The sequence below is a fragment of the Somniosus microcephalus genome, chromosome 1 (genome assembly GCF_052327205.1).
Source record: "Somniosus microcephalus isolate GS21.2 chromosome 1, FLI_Smic_1.0, whole genome shotgun sequence".
Lineage (NCBI taxonomy): Eukaryota > Metazoa > Chordata > Chondrichthyes > Squaliformes > Somniosidae > Somniosus > Somniosus microcephalus.
Window position 1 is genome coordinate 255,632,631 of NC_140987.1, and position 18,687 is coordinate 255,651,317.

The 18,687-nt window shown below is 46.4% G+C and overlaps 1 protein-coding gene across 1 annotated transcript in view; it reads left to right on the forward strand.

Moving 5' to 3' along the window:
- mamdc2a (MAM domain containing 2a) overlaps positions 1–9,749 on the forward strand; it is a 249,100-nt gene extending 239,351 nt beyond the window's left edge. Inside the window, exon 14 of the mRNA XM_085992348.1 lies at positions 9,227–9,749. Within this exon, the coding sequence (XP_085848474.1) occupies positions 9,227–9,297 (71 nt within the window). The 3' untranslated portion in view covers positions 9,298–9,749. The remainder of the gene's footprint in view (positions 1–9,226) is intronic.
- Positions 9,750–18,687: the final 8,938 nt, after the last annotated feature.

Below are 18,687 nucleotides of genomic sequence, written 5' to 3' on the forward strand. Positions count from 1 at the left end.
GCCACTCCCATGGATGTAGAGGGGCTTGTGGTGGGGCGTTTTGGACCTTCTGGCATCCAGTACAGCTCTTGGTCATCTCTTCGATTTCTCTATCGATTCCCGGCCACCACACAAACGCTCTGGCTAAGTTCTTCATCTTTACCCCTCCCAGATGACCCTCATGAAGCTCATTGAGCACTCTATCCTTCAATTTGGGTGGAATTACTACTCTGGATCCACACATCAAGGTTCCTCTGCACACTGACAGCTGTTCTCTTCTCGGCGAGAATGCTGGCAGCAGTGGTTCGCCATGTGCTGGCCATCCCTTCACCGTTAAATCATAGACCCAGGAGAGTGTCAGGTCATTTCGTGTTTCCTTTTCTATGTTTGCATTCGTCACAGGGAGACATTCGACTATAGTCAAGTGGAATAACTCCACTGGATCCACTGCCAGTTCCTCTTCCACTGTCGGCGACGGTAGGCGCGACAATCCATCAGCATTCCCATGCTGTTTAGTTCCTTTGTACTCGATGTCATATTGGTGTGCCCCTAGGAACAGGGACCACCTCTGTAGCCGTTGTGCCGTCATTATCGGTACGCCCTTCTGAGGGTTGAAAAGGAGACGAGAGGTTGATGATCAGTTAGTAGAGTAAATTTCTGACCGTGCAGGTAGTGATTGAACTTCTTCACCCCCCACACCAGGCTGAGGACCTCTCTGTCAATTTGGGCGTAGTTACGCTCGGCTGAAGTTAACGAGCGTGACGCAAAAGCTATCGGCCTCTCTGAACCATCAAGGAATTTATGTGACAGTACCGCCCCAATGCCGTAGGGAGACGCATCACACGCCAGTCTTATCGGTAGTGATGGGTTGTAGTGAGCCAATACTTCTCTTGAAGTGATTAGGTCCTTACTCTTCTGAAAGGCCCGCTTACATTCATCGCTCCATTTCCATGCTACTCCCATTCGTAGTAGGGCGTTCAGTGGATGCAGAATTGTGGACAAATTCGGCAAAAACTTATGGTAGTAATTCACCAATCCGAGGAATAGCCTCAGTTGCGACACATCACAGAATCACAGAATCACAGAAACCCCACAGTGCAGATAGAGGCCATTTCAGCCCATCGAGCCTGCACCGACACATATCCCACCCGATCCCTGTAACCCCACGTATTTAATCCCCCTAACACTAAGGGTCAATTTATCATAGCCAATCAACCTAACCCGCACATCTTTGGACTGTGGGAGGAAACCAGAGCACCCGGAGGAAACCCGGAGGAAACATTTTCAGGCGCTGGAGCCTTAACTACCGCTTCAATTTTGTCAGGGGACTTATGCAACCCCTCTTCATCAATCACGTGGCCACAATACGATATCTGTTTCTTAAAAAACTCACACTTGGGGCGATTGGCTCGTAGCCCATGTTCACGTAGTCTAGTGAGCACCTGCTCTAGGTTGGTAAGGTGTTCACTGCCATCTTCACCTGTCACTAGGATGTCGTCCAAGTAACACTGAGTCCCCGGAATCCCTTGCTGGACTTGTTCCATCGCTCTTTGCCATATCGCCGGAGCTGATGCTACTCCGAATACCAGTCGATTATACTGGTAAAGACCTTTGTGGGTGTTGATCGTGAGATACTTCCTAGAGGATTCTTCAACCTCCATCTGCAAATATGCTTGTGCTAGGTCAATTTTTGTAAAACGCTTCCCTCCAGATAGTGAGGCGAAGATATCTTCTATCCTTGGAAGGGGATATTGTACTGTGTGAAGGACTGGGTTCACCGTCACCTTGAAGTCCCCACAGATGTGAACCTTCCTTGGCTCCTCAGACTTATTGTTTAACGTTTTCTTCATGACAGGAACGATGGGTGTCGCCCACTCGCTCCAGTCTACCTTAGATAACACGCCTGCATTCTCCAGATTCTCCAGCTCTGCCTCGATGGCTGGGCGAATTGCATATGGTACCGGTCTTGCTTTGAAAAACTTGGGAATTGCATTCTCCTCTTTTTATCGAGGCGGTTACGCCTTTAAGCGTGCCCAGTTCTTGTTGAAATACCTCTTTGGCGTCAGCTAAGATTGTTGACAATCGTCCAGGAGTGACGTCGTCATCCTTTTTACCAGCCACCATCAGTGCCTGAATGGAGTGCCAGTCTAAACTTATCTTTCTGATCCATTCACGTCCCAATAACGGTGGTCCACCATCTTGCAGAATGTAGAGATACAATTTCCGTATTTTCTTGCCGTTGTATTCGACAGGCACCCTTATTTTTCCTCTGGGGTATACTTTTTGCCCCGTATACGTCCTCAAGACAATGGATGTCTCTCTCAAGGGTATGTGTGAGAATAGCCGCTCGTAGTCTCGTCGATTCATAACGGTTAGGGCTGATCCTGTATCCAATTCCATTTTGACTTGGGACCCTGCTATCGTGAGGGTGACCTAAATGGTTCGGTGATCCTCTTTTGCGATTACGTTGTGAAGTTTGAGACAGCTTAGTCTCTTGTTCCCGGATTCACTATCGCTCATCTGGTCTTCGAAACTACTGTCCGTCATCTTTTGTACTTTCCTGTACGGTTCCTTAGTAGCCTTTTTGTTGTCGTTGGTCTTCTTCCCAGACCTGCAAACTCGTGCAATGTGTCCCATCTTTCCGCATTGCCTGCATATTTTGTCCTTGGACCAGCAGTCCTTCTGGTCATGGTTTGTTCTGCCGCAGCGATAGCATTTTGCAAATCCCCGTGTCATTTCGTGGGTGCCGTATTCCTGTGGCTTTTGTTGTATTTCCGCAGCTCCCCTTGCTGCTGCTTCGTACGATACTGCCACGCTGAAAGCCTTATCTAGCGTCAGCTCTTTCTCTGAGAGTAACCTCTTCTGGGTTCCTTCACTCAGGAGTCCACCGACAAATTTGTCCCGTAAGGTATCTGCCAGTCCTGCTCCGAACTGGCAGTGCTTTGATAGCTTGCATAGTTCTGTAAGGTAATCAGCATTGCTCTCATTTTTATGCTGATTTCTCCTGTGGAATTTAAATCTTTCTGCTATCAGCAGCGGTGTAGGATTTAAGTGTTCCTGTAGGACAGCAACAATTTTGTTAAAACTCTTCGCCTTCGGTTTGGCTGGAGTAATCAGGTCCCGCAATAGGCCGTACGTTCTTGCGCCCATTAAATTTAGCAATACCGATGCCTTTTTCTCCTCGGCTATTTCGTTTGCCTCGCAATATACCTCGACTCTTTCCACATACGTGGTCCAGTCTTCTATTGCATTATCGAAGGCAGTGATATCGCCAGTCTTTGGCTTCTTGAAAATCTAAGATGGCGCCTCCCGCGCTTTGCCTTCGTTCCCGATGGATCAAAATGGCACCTCCCACGCTTTTCCTTCTTCCCTGCCGAGTTAAGATGGCGCCTCCCGCGCTTTCCCGCCGCTGCCGCTGCTGCCAACGCTGTTGCTGGCGATTATATTTATTTTACTATCCTGTAATGGCGATGCCCTATGCTCTTCGTGCCTCCCCGATCGCTGCTGCCAACGCCGCTCTCCGCGGTATTTTTATTTTTCTATCGCGCTTCAATATTTGCTCCGCTAATTGAAGAACCGTTCCCGTCGTGGAGCGGACCCTCTGGGACACTTCCCTCCCTCTTCTTAGGTCCAAACGCTGCCCGGCTTCGAAGCACCGGCCGCGCCCTGTGTGCGCCACCCTCTCTCTCTCTCTTTGCTTCCCAACTCGCTGCCCGGCCCCGTTGCAGATCCACCCGATTGAGCTCTAGCCCGCCGCAGCCCAGGAAGGATCAGTGCACTACCTGCCACCAGCCCGATTAGCTGGGAAACCACAGACTGGAGAACAAAGCCTGGCTCTCGACAGTCTCTCCTGCACTTTTCAATTCGATGATTTGGAGGACGGTTGCCCACGGTCGACGCCCGTTTCTCGAGTTTCTTTGGATTTTTTTTTTCTCTTTCTTCTGGCTTCGACCTTCAATAACGTCGTCTGAGGTGCTGCCGAGTTGCAGGTAAGTTCGTTTCTTACTCGTCGCCAGTATTATGTCCGTGTATAATTGAGACACGACTGCAGAAGTTGATTATAACAAGTCTTTACTGAATGGAGACAACCAGGAAACTGAAACTACAGAAGCCTGCTAGGGCCTTTTATACAGGGGTGGTCACTGCCGGTACTGCAGTCTGAGACCAGTTATTCCCTTAAAGGTACATACACAACAGGAGGGGACCTGAGTAGGACTGGAACAAAGATTGTTCCACATAGCCCACGAAAAGGCAGGCATAGCTAGGACCCATGCGGGTACCCATAGCAACGCCTTTAATTTGGAGGGAATGAGTGGAGTTAAAGGAGAAGTTGTTCAATGTGAGAACAAGCTCAGCCAGGCGGAGGAGGGTGGTGGTGGATGGGGACTGGACGGGCCTCTGTTCAAGGAAGAAGCGGAGCGCCCCCAGGCCATTCTGGTGGGGGATGGAGGTGTAGAGGGATTGTATGTCCATGGTGAAAAGGAGGTGGTTGGGGCCAGGAAACTGGAAACTGTTAAAGTGGCGGAGGGCGTCCGAAGAGTCGCGGATGTAGGTGGGAAGAGACTGGACAAGGGGAGAAAAGATAGAGTCGAGATAGGAAGAGATGAGTTCCGTGGGGCAAGAACAGGCTGAAACGATGGGTCTACCAGGGCAGTCCTGTTTGTGGATCTTGGGAAGGAGGTAGAAGCGGGCTGTGCGGGGTTGGGGAACTATGAGGTTGGTGGCAGCAGGGGGAAGATCTCCAGAGGAGATGAGGTCAGTGACAGTCTTGGAAATGGTGGTTTGATGTTCGGTAGTGGGGTCATGGTCCAGGTGGAGGTAGGAGGAGGTGTCGGAGAGTTGGCATTCAGCTTCCGCTAGGTAGCGGTCTGTACGCCAAACAAGAACAGCACCACCCTTGTCAGCAGGTTTAATGACAATGTCAGGGTTGGATCTAAGAGAATGGAGTGCTGCGAGCTCAGAGGGAGGTAGGTTGGAGTGAGTGAGGGGAGCAGAGAAATGGAGACGGCCGATGTCACGGCGGCAGTTAGCGATGAAAAGATCTAGAGAGGGTAAGAGGCCAGGGGGAGGGGTCCAGGTAGAACGGGAATTCTGCAAGCGGGAGAAAGGGTCAGTTGTGCGGGGGGAAGATTCCTGGCCAAAGAAGTGGGCATGGAGCCGAAGGCGGCGGAAAAAGAGTTCAGCATCATGCCGAGCTCGAAATTCATTGAGGTGGGGGCGTAAGGGGATGAAGCTCAGGCCTTTGCTGAGGACTGATCGTTCGTGGTCAGAGAGTGGAAGGTCAGAGGGGATAGTGAAAACACGGCAGGGGGTGAGATTGGGAGAAGGGGGGTCAGAGGAAAATGAAGGGGAAGAAGGTTCCGGAGGGGCGTTGGTGTCCAAGAATTGATGAAGCTTGCGATCCTTGACATCGGAAAGGAAGAGAAAAAGTTTTTTGTTGAAGCGTCGGATGAGTCGAAGGATGAAATGGAACTGTGGACCCGGACAGCTTTGAGATAGAGTGCGTCGGTGCTGCTGAAGAGAGAGGTCGAGAGTGTTCATGTGGCGACGCATGGCGTTGAGCGTGGATCTCAAGATGCGGCGAGAGCAGTAGTTCGAGGAACGATGAATATCTTGGAGATATTTGTAATCCTGGGTGGATCCGAAACACGAAGGGTGGAAGTTTAGTTGGAATCCACGTGGAATAAGTCGGAACCGGAGACAGTTAATACAGTTCTTGTATTGTTCCATGGAAGCGCAACGTAAACTTGAGGAACAGCAAATCATCTTCCGATTAGGCACTTTGCAGCCTTCCGGACTCAATATCGAGTTCAATAATTTCAGATCATAACCTCGCCCTCTATTACTTTTTTCCTTTTAATGTTTTCCACCTCTTTGTTTTGGATCCTCCTTCCCCCCCCCGCCCCTCCTTTCCTTTTGTTTCTCTCTCTCACCTGGCAGCTGTCCTTATCCTGCCAGTACACTTCACACCTAATCTCAGCTGCCTTTTGTCTCCACGGGCCCATTACCATCTCATCTGGCTTCTAATACCTTTTTTTGTCTCCTTCTCTTCTTTTGTTCGATCGCAGCTTTGCCTTCGATCTTTTTATTTTCTTTCCAGTTTTGAAGAAGGGTTTCAACCCAAAACGTCAACTCAAATTTCTCTCCACGGATGTTGCCTGACCTGCTGAGTTTTTCCAGCATTCTCTGTTGTTATTTTGGATTTCCAGCATCTGCAGTATTTTGCTATCATACCATTTGCCTTCTTAACTGCCTGCTGCACCTGCATGCTTACCTTCAGTGACTGGTGCACAAGGACACCCAGGTCTCGTTGCACTTCCCCTTTTCCCAACCTATTGCCATTCAGATAATAATCTGTCTTCCTGTTTTTGCCACCGAAGTGGATAACCTCGCATTTATCCACATTATACTGCATTTGCCATGCATCTGCCCAATCACCCAACCTGTCCAAATCATACTGGAGTTTCTCGGCATCCTCCTCACAGCACACACTCCCACCCAGCTTTGTGTCATCTGCAAACTTGGAGATATTACATCTAGTTCCCTCGTCTAGATCATTTATATATATTATGAATGAATAGCTGGGGTCCTAGCACCAATCCCTGCAGTACCCCACTAGTCACTGCCTGCCACTTGGAAAAATACATGTTTATTCCAACTCTTTGCTTCCTGTCTGCCAACCAGTTCTCTATCCAAGTCAGTACCTTACCCCCAATCCTGTGTGCTTTAACTTTACACGCTAATCTCTTATGCGGGACCTTATCGAAAGCCTTCTGAAAGTCCAAATACACCACATCCACTGGTTCTCCCTTATCTATTCTACCAGTTACATCCTCAAAAAATTCCAGTAGATTAGTCAAGCATGATTTACCTTTTGTAAATCCATGTTGACTTTGTCCGATCCGGTCACTGTTTTCCAAGTGCTCTACTATTACATCTTTTATAATGGACTCTAGCATTTTCCCCACTACCGATGTCAGGCTTACCGGTCTATAATTCCCCGTTTTCTCTCTACCACCTTTTTTAAATAGTGGGGTTACATTAGCTATCCTCCAATCCATGGGAACTGTTCCAGAGTCTATAGAAACTTGGATGTGCACTTGGGATGCTCTAACCTGCAGGGCTATGGACCAAGAGCTGGGAAGTGGGATTAGGCTGGATAGCTCTTTGTTGGCTGGCATGGACACGATGGGCCGAAATGGCCTCCTTCCGTGCTGTAACTTTCTATAACTCTATGACTACAACTGAACTTCTTTGGCCCGCTGTTTCTTAATTTCACCAGTAGAGGGTGCTAAAGTTGTACCAACTGGGTCTTGCAGTCCACATCCACACAAAACCCATTGCTCATTTCTGTAGGTGGGAGATTCCCCTCATCTGACCTGTCAGCAGGACTGTCTCTGTCACGTTACGCATTTTTGTTCCCTGAATTGTCACTTGTCTTAGTCAGTTGTCCTCGATTCTTGTGGTCTGGGGCTCTGATTTTGTGGCTCAGAGCAGGAAAGACTCCAAGCAAGTTTGACATTCCATCCAGCACCTTCAGACTAGAAAGTACTTACCCACCCCCGCCACCATAACATCCTCCCCACCAAGTGATCATCAGCAACATGAAGACTCCATCACCAAGTCCGCCTATTTCCACCTCCGTAACATTGCCCGTCTCTGCCCGTACCTCAGCTCATCTGCTGCTGAAACCCTCCTCCATGCCTTTGTTACCTCTAGACTTGACTATTCCAATGCACCCCTGGCCGGCCTCCCACATTCCACCCTACGTAAACTTGAGCTCATCCAAAACTCAGCTGCCCGTGTCCTAACTCGCACCAAGTCCTGTTCACCCATCACCCATGTGCTCGCTGACCTACACTGGCTCCCGATCCGGCAACGCCTCGATTTTAAAATTCTGATCCTTGTTTTCAAATCCCTCCATGGCCTCAACCCTCCCTATCTCTGCAACCTCCTCCAGCCCTACAACCCTCCAAAATCTCTGCACTTCTCTAATTCTGGCCTTTTGCACATCCCCGATTTTAATCGCTCCAACACTGGCAGCCGTGCCTTCAGCTGCCTAGGCCCCAAGCTCTGGAATTCCCTCCCTAAACTTCTTCGCTTCTACCTCTCTCTCCTCCTTTAAGATGTTCCTTAAAACCTACCCCTTTGACCAGCTTTTGTTTACCTGTCCCAGTATCTCCTTATGTGGCTCAGTGTCAAATTTTGTTTGATAATCGCTCCTGTGAAGCGCCTTGGGATGTTTTACTACATTAAAGTCGCTCTATAAATGCAAGTTGTTGTTGTCGTGACTCACCCTAAAAGCTTCGCCACACTGCTGCTGAGTCTGGTATGTTGGCATTTTGTTCACCTGACCATACAGGCCAGCAATGGCATTCTTCCACTGGCAAAGGTGTGCGGGCAAAAAAGTTAAAGAGAATGAGAGCTGGAAGTGATGGCTCGTGCACAAAACCACGCGCGCGCCGTGGCATTGAAGTTGTGACTTTTGCACAATTGTGCACACTTAATCTTGCACAACCAATCGTGCATAATCTTGCACAAATGCAGTTGCTTCAGTGTTGCTGCCATAGCTCTGAATTCCACCCTACAGTTAAAACAACAACTTGCATTTCTATAGCCACTTTAAAATATTAAATATCCCAAGGCACGTCACAGGAGTGTTATCAGACAAAATATGACACTGAGCCACAGGAGGAGCTATTAGGACAGGTGACCAAAAGCTTGGTCAAAGAGGTAGATTTTAAGGAGCGTCTTAAAGGAGGAGGGAGAGGTAGAAAGGTGGAGAGGTTTAGGGAGGGAATTCCAGAGCTTACAGCACGGCCGCCAGTGGTGGAGCGATGGAAATCGGGGATGTGCAAGAGGCCGGAATTGGAGGAACGCAGAGATTTTGGAGGGTTGTGGGGCCGGAGGAGGTTACAGAGTTAGGGAGGGGCGAGGCCATGGAGGGATTTGAAAACAAAGGATGAGAATGTAGGTCAGCGAGCACAGGGCTGATGGATGTGCAGGACTGGGTGCGAGTTAGGATATGTTCATCAGAGTTCTGGATGAGCTCAAGTTTATGGGGTGTGCAAGGTGGGAGGCTGGCCAGGAGAACAGGGCAAATTCAGAACACTGGCAACCGTAAGGCATTGTGGAACTCTGGAAGATGACACAGGGACTTGATTCAATGTGCTTTTCATATAGAAGAGGGAAGGAAACTAATCACTTTTGTTGTGTGTGTGTTTTTTCTTTTCTCATTTAATTACAGATTCAAGAAAAACTTTGCCACATGACCCAGAATCTCCAAATCAACCGGATTGGTACAGCTTTTATATCTGAATTGGGATTCCATGGCTACAGCCCATGCAGCAACGTCACAGAGAAGACGAGTAACGAGAAGCTTGATTTGAATCTTGTAGAAGTTGTAAATTATTTTTCGGCCTCCACCAGAAAGATGAATTCAATTGATTTGAATGGCTTTTTGCTGAATATTAGAACAGATACATGTGTTGCTTTTGTTAGCGAAGACGTAGAGACCACAGGGGTCCTTAATGTTTGCTTTAGTACATGGAAATAGCCTGTATTCGTAATTGCTGAAGAACTGTAAATATTCAACATTTCAGAATGATAAAAGACGGGATCATTAGCACTGTTTGAGTTTTATGTTTGGTTTGTTTTTCAAAGAATATTATGAATGCAATTAGCAGTTCCTTCTTGGTTACATACTGTGAGGTCACGAGCCAATTGTGTTCTATATTTATCCAGTTCAAATAAAGATGTGAGAAAACCTTCCTTCTTCTTCGGCAATTTCTCAATATCTGGTCCTCTGAGATGAATCTGGTACGTGAGCAGTGATCCAGTGAGTCACGTACAGTAACAACAACTTGTATTTATATAGCGCCTTTAACATAGCAAACATCTCACAGGAGCGATTATCAGACAAAAATTTGACACCGAGTCATGAGGAGATATTAGGACAGGTGACCAAAAGCTTGGTCAAAGATGTAGGTTTTAAGGAGCGTCTTAAAGGAGGAAAGATGGTGAGGTGGAAAGGTTTAAGGAAGGAATTCCAGAGCTTAGGGCCTAGACAGCTGAAGGCACGGCCACCAATGGTGGAGCAATGCAAATCGGGGATGTGCATATATGTCTGCCTCTCTCAACTTATTTTGAATGACAGATGCATAATTTATTGTTAATCTGCAGGTGTCTACACAAATGGGCAGAAGCCACCTAAGGGAGTCTTGGGAACAAATTGGCAAAATGCCACTGGAGCCTACAATTAGCATAGGACTGTGTCTATGTTGGTTGCTAATCTTAACAGGTGGAAAATTGTGCAGCTACAGCTGGGGTTAACACACATCTCTCTCCTTGCCTCTCCTGAGAGCTAACACATCTGTAGAGCTGGAAACCCCTTAGCTCTTGGGCTTGCCTCTGGGTGTATGGTAATAATGTGTGGAAATAGATGTGCAATTTTAGTGCAATAATCATTGGTGCTGCATTGAAGCTAGAAAGTGCCAGATGTGCCATTACTAGGCAGGAGGGTTAATTGAACAATTAGACAGAACACCATGACTAGCAGGGAGGCTGAGCAGGTGAGGGGGAGGGGGAGGGGGAGGGGTGGACCCAGTTATTAAGCTGTGGTCCAGGGAAAGCCAGTAGGTTGCAGCAGCTTAGATGTGGAAACACCTAAAAGATAAAAGCCAATTTGTAAAACAATTCCCAGATGTCGGTAAACCAGAGATATCCGTTAGAATTGTGAGATCAATTGGATTTTATTAAAAGATTGAGACTACAGTCTACATATTATTATAGTATTTACAGCACGGAAACAGGCCATTCGGCAAAACAGGTCCATGCCGGTGTTTATGCTCCACATGAGCCTTTATCATAGTAAAACATCCTAACCACTGCACAGGAACATTATTAAACAGAAATCTGACCCTGAGATACTGAAGGAGCTATTAGCACAGGTGAGAGGTAGGTTTTTAAAGAGGTAGGTTTTAAGGAGCGTCTTAAATGAGGAGAGAGAGGCGGAGAGGTTTAGTGAGGGAATTCCAGAGTTTACATAAGAACATAAGAACATAAGAAATAGGAGCAGGAGTAGGCCAATCGGCCCCTCGAGCCTGCTCCGCCATTCAATAAGATCATGGCTGATCTGATCCTAACCGCCAATCCACTATCACAGAACCATCTCCTGAATCTAACAGAATTAGACACACGAAATAGGAGCAGGATCAGGCTACACGGCCCCTGGGCCCGCTCCGCTACCCACAGGGCCATGACCGATCCGAACCTAGACTCATGTCCAAATTCCTGCCCGCTCCCCGTAACCCTTAATTCCCTTTACTTCTAGGAAACTGTCTATTTCTGTTTTAACTTTATGTAATGATGTAGCTTCTACAGCTTTTTGGGGCAGCATATTTCATGGACCTACCACCCTCTGAGTGAAGTAGTTCCTCCTCATCTCAGTTTTGAAAGAGCAGCCCCTTATTCTAAGACTATGCCTCCTAGTTCTAGTTTCACCCACCATCGGGAACATCCTCCCCGCATCCACCCGATCCAACCCCTTCACAATCTTATATGTTTCAATAAGATCGCCTCTCATTCTTCTGAACTCCAATGAGTAGAGTCCCAATCTACTCAACCTCTCCTCATATGTCCATCCCCTCATCCCCGGGATTAACCGAGTGAACCTTCTTTGTACTGACTCGAGAGCAAGTATGTCCTTTCTTAAGTATGGACACCAAAACTGTACGCAGTATTCCAGGTGCGGTCTCACCAATACCTTGTACAACTGAAGCAATACCTCCCTAATTTTATATTTTATCCCCCTAGCAATGAAAGCCAACATTCCATTGGCCTTCTTAATCACTTGCTGCACCTGCATACTAACCTTTTGAGTTTCGTGCACCAGGACCCCCAGATCCCTTTGTACTTCAGTACTTTCCAGTTTCTTGCCATTAAGATAATAACTTGCTCTACGATTTTTCCTGCCAAAGTGCATAACCTCACACTTTCCAGTATTGTATTCCATCTGCCAAATCTCTGCCCACTTACTTAGCCTGTCTATGTCCCCTTGCAGGTTTTTTATGTCCTCCTCACTCACTACTTTCCCTCCCATCTTAGTATCATCTGCAAACTTTGATATGTTACACTCGGTCCCCTCCTCCAAATCGTTAATATAGATTGTAAAGAGTTGGGGACCCAGCACTGACCCCTGCGGAACACCACTAGTTACTGATTGCCAGTCTGAGAATGAACCATTTATCCCAACTCTCTGCCTTCTGTTAGATAGCCAATCCTCTAGCCATGCCAGAATATTACCCCCAATCCCGTGATTTTTTATCTTAAGCAATAATCTTTTGTGTGGCACCTTGTCAAATGCCTTTTGGAAGTCTAAATACACTACGTCCACTGGTTCCCCTTTATCCACCCTATATGTTACTTCCTCAAAGAACTCCAGCAAATTTGTCAAACATGACTTCCCCTTCATAAAACCATGCTGACTTTGTCCTATTAAGTTATGATTATCCAAATGTCCTGTTACTGTCTCCTTAATAATGGACTCCAAAATTTTACCTACCACAGATGTTAGGCTAACCGGTCTATAGTTTCCAGCCTTCTGTCTACTGCCCTTTTTAAATAAGGGTGTTACATTAGCAGTTTTCCAGTCTGCCGGGACCTTTGCTGAGTCCAGGGAGTTTTGGAAAATTATTACCAATGCATCCACAATCCCTACCGTCACTTCCCTCAAGACCCTAGGATGTAAACCATCAGGTCCAGGTGATTTATCCGCCTTGAGTCCCATTATTTTACCGAGTACCACTTCCTTAGTGATTTTGATTGTGTTTAGCTCCTCCCCCCCTTTAGCCCCCTGTTTGTCCAGTGTTGGGATATTCTTAGTGTCTTCTACTGTAAAGACTGATATAAAATATTCATTCAGTGTTTTTGCCATCTCCATATTTCCCACCATTAATTTCCCGGTCTCATCCTCTAAGGGACCAACATTTACTTTAGCCACCCTTTTTCTTTTTATATAACTATAAAAACTCTTACTATCTGTTTTTATATTTTTTGCTAATTTACTTTCATAATCTATCTTCCCTTTCTTAATCAATCTTTTTGTTATTTTTTGCTGTCTTTTAAAGTTTTCCCAATCCTCTATCCTCCCACTAGATTTGGCTACCTTATATGCCCTTGTTTTTAGTCGAATACTATCCTTAATTTCTTTACTTAGCCACAGATGGCTGTCTTTTCTTTTACACCCTTTTCTTCTCAGTGGAATATATATTTTTTGGAAGTTGTAAAATAACTCCTTAAATGTACACCACTGATCATGTATCGTCTTACCCTTTAATCTATTTTCCCAATCCACTCTACTCAATTCCGCTCTCATACCTTCATAGTCTCCTTTATTCAAGCTTAGCATGCTTGCTTGAGATCCAACCTTCTCACCCTCTAATTGAATATGGAATTCAACCATGTTATGGTCACTCATTCCAAGGGGATCCTTTACTAGGACATTTTTAATTAATCCTGTCTCGTTACACAGGACCAGATCTAAGGTTGTTTGCCCCCTGGTCGGTTCAGTTACACACTGAACCAACCAGGGTCTAGGCAGCTGAAGGCACGGCCGCCAATGGTGGGGCGAAGGGAATCGCATACAGTGTAACTCTACAATCTATCTAGCTTATCATAGACCCATTCTGCACAGAAGGAGGCCATTCAGCCTATCGTGCCTGTGCCGGTTCTTTGAAAGAGCTATCCAATTAGTCCCACTCCACCCCCCCAGCTCTTTTCCCCACAGCACTGCAGATTTCTCCTTTACAATGGAGACTAGGAGTCAAGACACCAAGAGAGAAAAACAGTTGAGAGTTCAGCTCCCATTTGCCATTGGAATCGTAGCAACAGAATAAATAAATCCTACTTTTTGATACGTTTTGTACATCATGATTTCCTTTATATTCTGAGATCCCAACAAAATAGACAAAGGTGGACTCCACAATTAAATCTTCAGTAAAAGAAAAATAAAGAACTTGCATTTATACAGTGCCTTTCACAGCCTCAGGATGTCCCAAAGCACTTTACAACCAATGAAGTACTTTTTGAAGTGTGATCACTGTTGTAATGTAGAAAAATTGGCAGCCAATTTGTGCACAGCAGGCTCCCACAAACAGCAATGAAATAAATGAGATCATCTGTTTTAGTCATTGGTTGAGGGATAAATGTTGGACAGGACAGTAGCAACAACAATAACTTGTATTTATATAGTGCCTTTAACGTAGTAAAACGTCCCAAGGCGCTTCACAGGAGTGTTTTCAAACAAAATTCGACACTGAGCCACATAAGGAGATATTAGGACAGGTGACCAAAAGCTTGGTCAAAGATGTAGATTTTAAGGAGTGTCTCAAAGAGGGAAGAGAGCGGTGGAGAGGTTTAGGGAGGGAATTCCAGCATTTAGGACCTAGATGACTGAAGGCACGGCCGCCAATGGTGGAGTGATTAAAATCAAGGATGTGCAAGAGGCCAGAATTGGAGGAGTGCAGAGATCTCAGAGGGTTGTATGGCTAGAGGAGGTTACAGAATCAGGGAGGGGTGAGGTCATGGAATGATTTGAAAACAAGGATGAGAATTTTAAAATTGAGGCATTGCTTAACCGGAAGCTGATGTAGGTCAGCGAGCACCAGGGTGCACAGTAGCAAAGCAAAATGGTTGACAGCCACCATCTTGCCTATCGTCCAAGCTCTCTCTTCAATTCTAGCTGTCTGTCAAGCATTAGTTGTTGGGCCTACCTCATAGCATAAATAAAGAGGAGGGGAAAAAAAACACTGCAAATTCCAGGAATCAAACAAAAACAGAAACGCTGCAACTACACAGAATGTGTAAAGACAAAAGGCAGGTTAACGATTGGGGCGTTAAGCATTCTTTTCCTTTTACAGATGCTGTTGTCCTGCTGGGCATTCCAGCATTTCATAGAATTATAGAATGGTTACAGCACGGAAGAAGGCCATTCGGCCCGTCGAGTCCTTATTTCTACCCTACAATGTGGCTCTTTATTTACACAATTGTTACATGAGGGAAAAAGGAATAGAAAGATCTATTGATAGGGTGAGATGAAGTAAATAGGGTGGGAGGAGGCTTGTGTGGAGCAGAACAGCCTGTTTTTGTGCTGTAAGTTCTATGTTATTCTATGTATGAATATTTACAATTTTCAGTTAGACTATGGGTTGTAGCTCAATCGCTCTACTGCAGTCTCGACTATACACCTGATAATCACTATTAATAGTACCTGGAACACAAACAAATGTGCTTCTGAGTGCCTGCAATTAGCACTCTATTTATTCACACAGCTCAATTCTGAGGCAAAATAGGTTTTTTCAGCTTTGCTTTATTTATCTCGCATCCCCTTAAATGCATCTATGGTGTTCACCTCAACCACTCTTTGTGGTAGCGAGCTTCACATTCTAACCACGCTCTGGGTAAAGAAGTTTCTCCTGAATTCCTTATTGAATTTATTAGTGACTCATATTTATGGTCCCTAGGTTTGGTTTCCCCCACAAGTGGAAACATCTTCTCCACATCTACCCTATCAAATTCATTCACAATATTAAAGACCTCTATATGGTCACCCCTCAGCCTTCTCTTTTCTAGTAAAAGAGACCTAGCCTGTTCAGTCTTTCCTGATGGGTATAACCTCACAGTTCTGGTATCATCCTTGTCAATCTTTTTTGCATGTGCTCCAGTGCCTCGGTATTTTCGTAATATGGAGACCAGAACTGTACACAGTACTCCAAGTGTGGTATAACCAAGGTTCTATACAAGTTTAACATAACTTCTCCTCTTTTGAATATTAAAAGCCAGTAATTACTTCATATGCTGCATTAATCTTTCTTCTTTCATGTGTTGTTTCCTCTTCTGCACTGCAGACCATTATTTAGGTTGCTGAGTGGGCAGGTGACCCTCTCCCAAAGCTGAATGTCCACAACCAGCGGTATGGTCTACACGCCCAGTGTCACCTGCCATATTCTTCCACCATAGTCACAGGTCAATGCCTGGAGTCTTCTCCACTTAGCCAGCATTCCCATGCTTCCCTCCATTGTGTTGTAACCATTTTACATGTCCTCATGGTCTTCAAGGTTAAGTAACGTGTAAGAATTCACAATAATTTACAGTTCTGAAGATTCATTTTTTTGATTAAAGAATCCCTGGGCGATGTGCTTTTAAATTTCCAGGGATAAAAATGGCTGTCACCACATGGCCGAAGACAAAGGACAATGCTTTGTTTACAAAGCAATTGAATGCTATTAGCACTTGTTTGTATATCGAGTGGATACATCTAAACTGCAGAAGAGACTTTTGCACCTTGAATGGGAATCGTTCAAGATTTGAATGGGTTTTCAATCACCCAGCACTGGACAATAGAGCAGTTGTATCTCCCTTTTGTTTCAGCCCAGGAAGCTCCGGAAGACACATTAACCCAGTCTAACCACTTTGAGTTAGCCAATCACAGCTTTCTCTTGTGTATTGGACCCTTTTGGGTGGGGAATTTTGCACACAGCCCTTGCAAGGCAGAACGGCAGGGGCTCACCAGGTATAAAGACCACGGCTGAGAAGCTAGCTCGCTCTCTTACTTCACTGGACCAAAGGTGAGCAGGGTGTTCTGACTCCTCGGCAAGGCAACCTAGCAGGAGTTTGGGGGATGGTAATTTAAGGGGATATTGCTAAGATTGTTTAATCAACATTGTAGTCACTTACCCCTCGTTTTTGCCGTCTGCCTTACCCCATTTTAAGCAATTTTACTGTAATTACTGTGTGCGTGTGGGATAGTTTGATATTTTGATTGTAGTTTATTTAGGTAATAAACTTGATTTTTTTTCTCTCATCCAACCCACTTGTTCCATTTTAATATCATTAATTATAAGTTCCTCCACTCAGAACTAAAGGAGGGGTAGCGATTCGTAACCGCTGAAATAAAATTGGTTTTATTGGAATTGGTCCTGCAAGACCAGGAAAATTACTTTAAACCAGTTTAAAGAAGCCCCCAAACCCTTACAATGGCGAGCCAGGTAGGAGTGGAGGCAGTTTTTGATTTAATAAGTGGTCTGGATCTGGAGAAAGCATCAGCTCTTGTTTCTCTCATTGTTTTCAGTATGTGGGTAGCCCTGCGGATGTTAGCAGCAGCGTGTAGGCTGACCTATCGGGGTATAGGTGGCTGGGTTAGGAAGGGTGTGAAGAGAGAGCAGGAGGAAAGGTTTAGGGAAGCAAAGGCAGTTTATAAGCTGGCCTGCGCCCTAAGGTTTGAGGAAGCAGATCATGGCCCCTGTAGGGCAGAGATAGAAAGCCTTAACATGGCTTTAAAGGCATCAAAGGGAATGATTTGCATGATCAGCCCGAAGGCAGGTCAGCCGGATTTTACTGGCAGCCCAAGTAGAACCATCCCACAGGCAACACCCAGAACAGTGCTGGATTGGGAATTAGAGACCCCAAGACCGCAGCCCACAGCTCCGAGTCTTGAGGAGCTCTGGCAGCGAGGAGGGGTGGACAATGGGGTGGTAGGAGATCACCAGCAGGTCCCGCTAGGCAGGCGGGGACCAGGACCAGTGTACCCCCTCCAACAACGGAGGTACGGTCCGCCCGTGAGGAGTGAGCCTGAGAATAGGAATCCTCAGCCCACAGCAAGTTCGAGTTCACAGGCAAGCACTGTGGCTTGTGTGGGGGGAGGAGCCATTCATATTCAGAGTAAGCTGTTTAAGCCAGGGAACAGGAAAGGAGAGTTCTGGGACCCCTGTAGAGCAGGTCCGGTAGCAGAAATCCAGGACAAGGGAGGCACACGGGATAGTTTTGGCCTCAGGCAAAAGGCAGGTCCAAAATTCCCCAGTTAAAGCCACCTGGGTGAGGGAACATGAGTTTGCTGTCCATGCAAGTTCAAGTTCACAGCATACAAAAACAGGAACTGTGACTTGTTTCCTGGAAAAGCAGACAAACCCAGAGAGAGATTTGCACCGGCAGGCTGCCAGGTACATTATACAGTGCAGGCTATTTGGACATGGGGGAGAAGGTTCCCAGCCAGCTGGGGCTGTGACCCAAGCTCAGGGTCCGCCAGCCAAAGTTTCCCCCATAGGGACACCCCTCAGAAGGTCTCAGCGGGTGCCCCAGCCTAAGAAAGCATGGTCACCCACTTTACAGTGGAGTAGGGCGGACTCCCGAGCCGGGGAGAAGCCAGAGAAAAGGGGTCCCCACTCAACAGCCATAAGCTGCGAGGGACCAGAGACAGGAGGCAGTCCAGCTTCGCTGCAGCCAGCAGCAATCTGCGACAGTGCCAGAGATTAGACTGGCCGTCCGGAGACGGGCGGCATTTGTATTATAGCTATGTGTGTGTATATAGCTTGCTTTAAGGTGTATTTTAAGTTTTGTTGATTTAACTAGTTTCAAGTTAAAGTGCAAAGAGTTTAAGTTTACATGTGTGCCGAATGTTTGTATTTTGGTCCGAGGTCGAGGGACCCGACCATGCCTCCACCTAAGGCAGCAGGTCAGTGAGACCTGGCGGCATGTCCCTTTTAAGTTTTTGCAGGAGATGGGAAAATGAAGCAGCCATGTTCGCCCAGCCCGAGCTGGACATCGAATGAAGATACGGAATGTTGGGGATCACCTCGCCACTGGACGAATCCAGGAGACCCCGCAGCGATCTTCGGGAAAAACCGGACAGAGTCCGGAGGAACTTGCCTACTC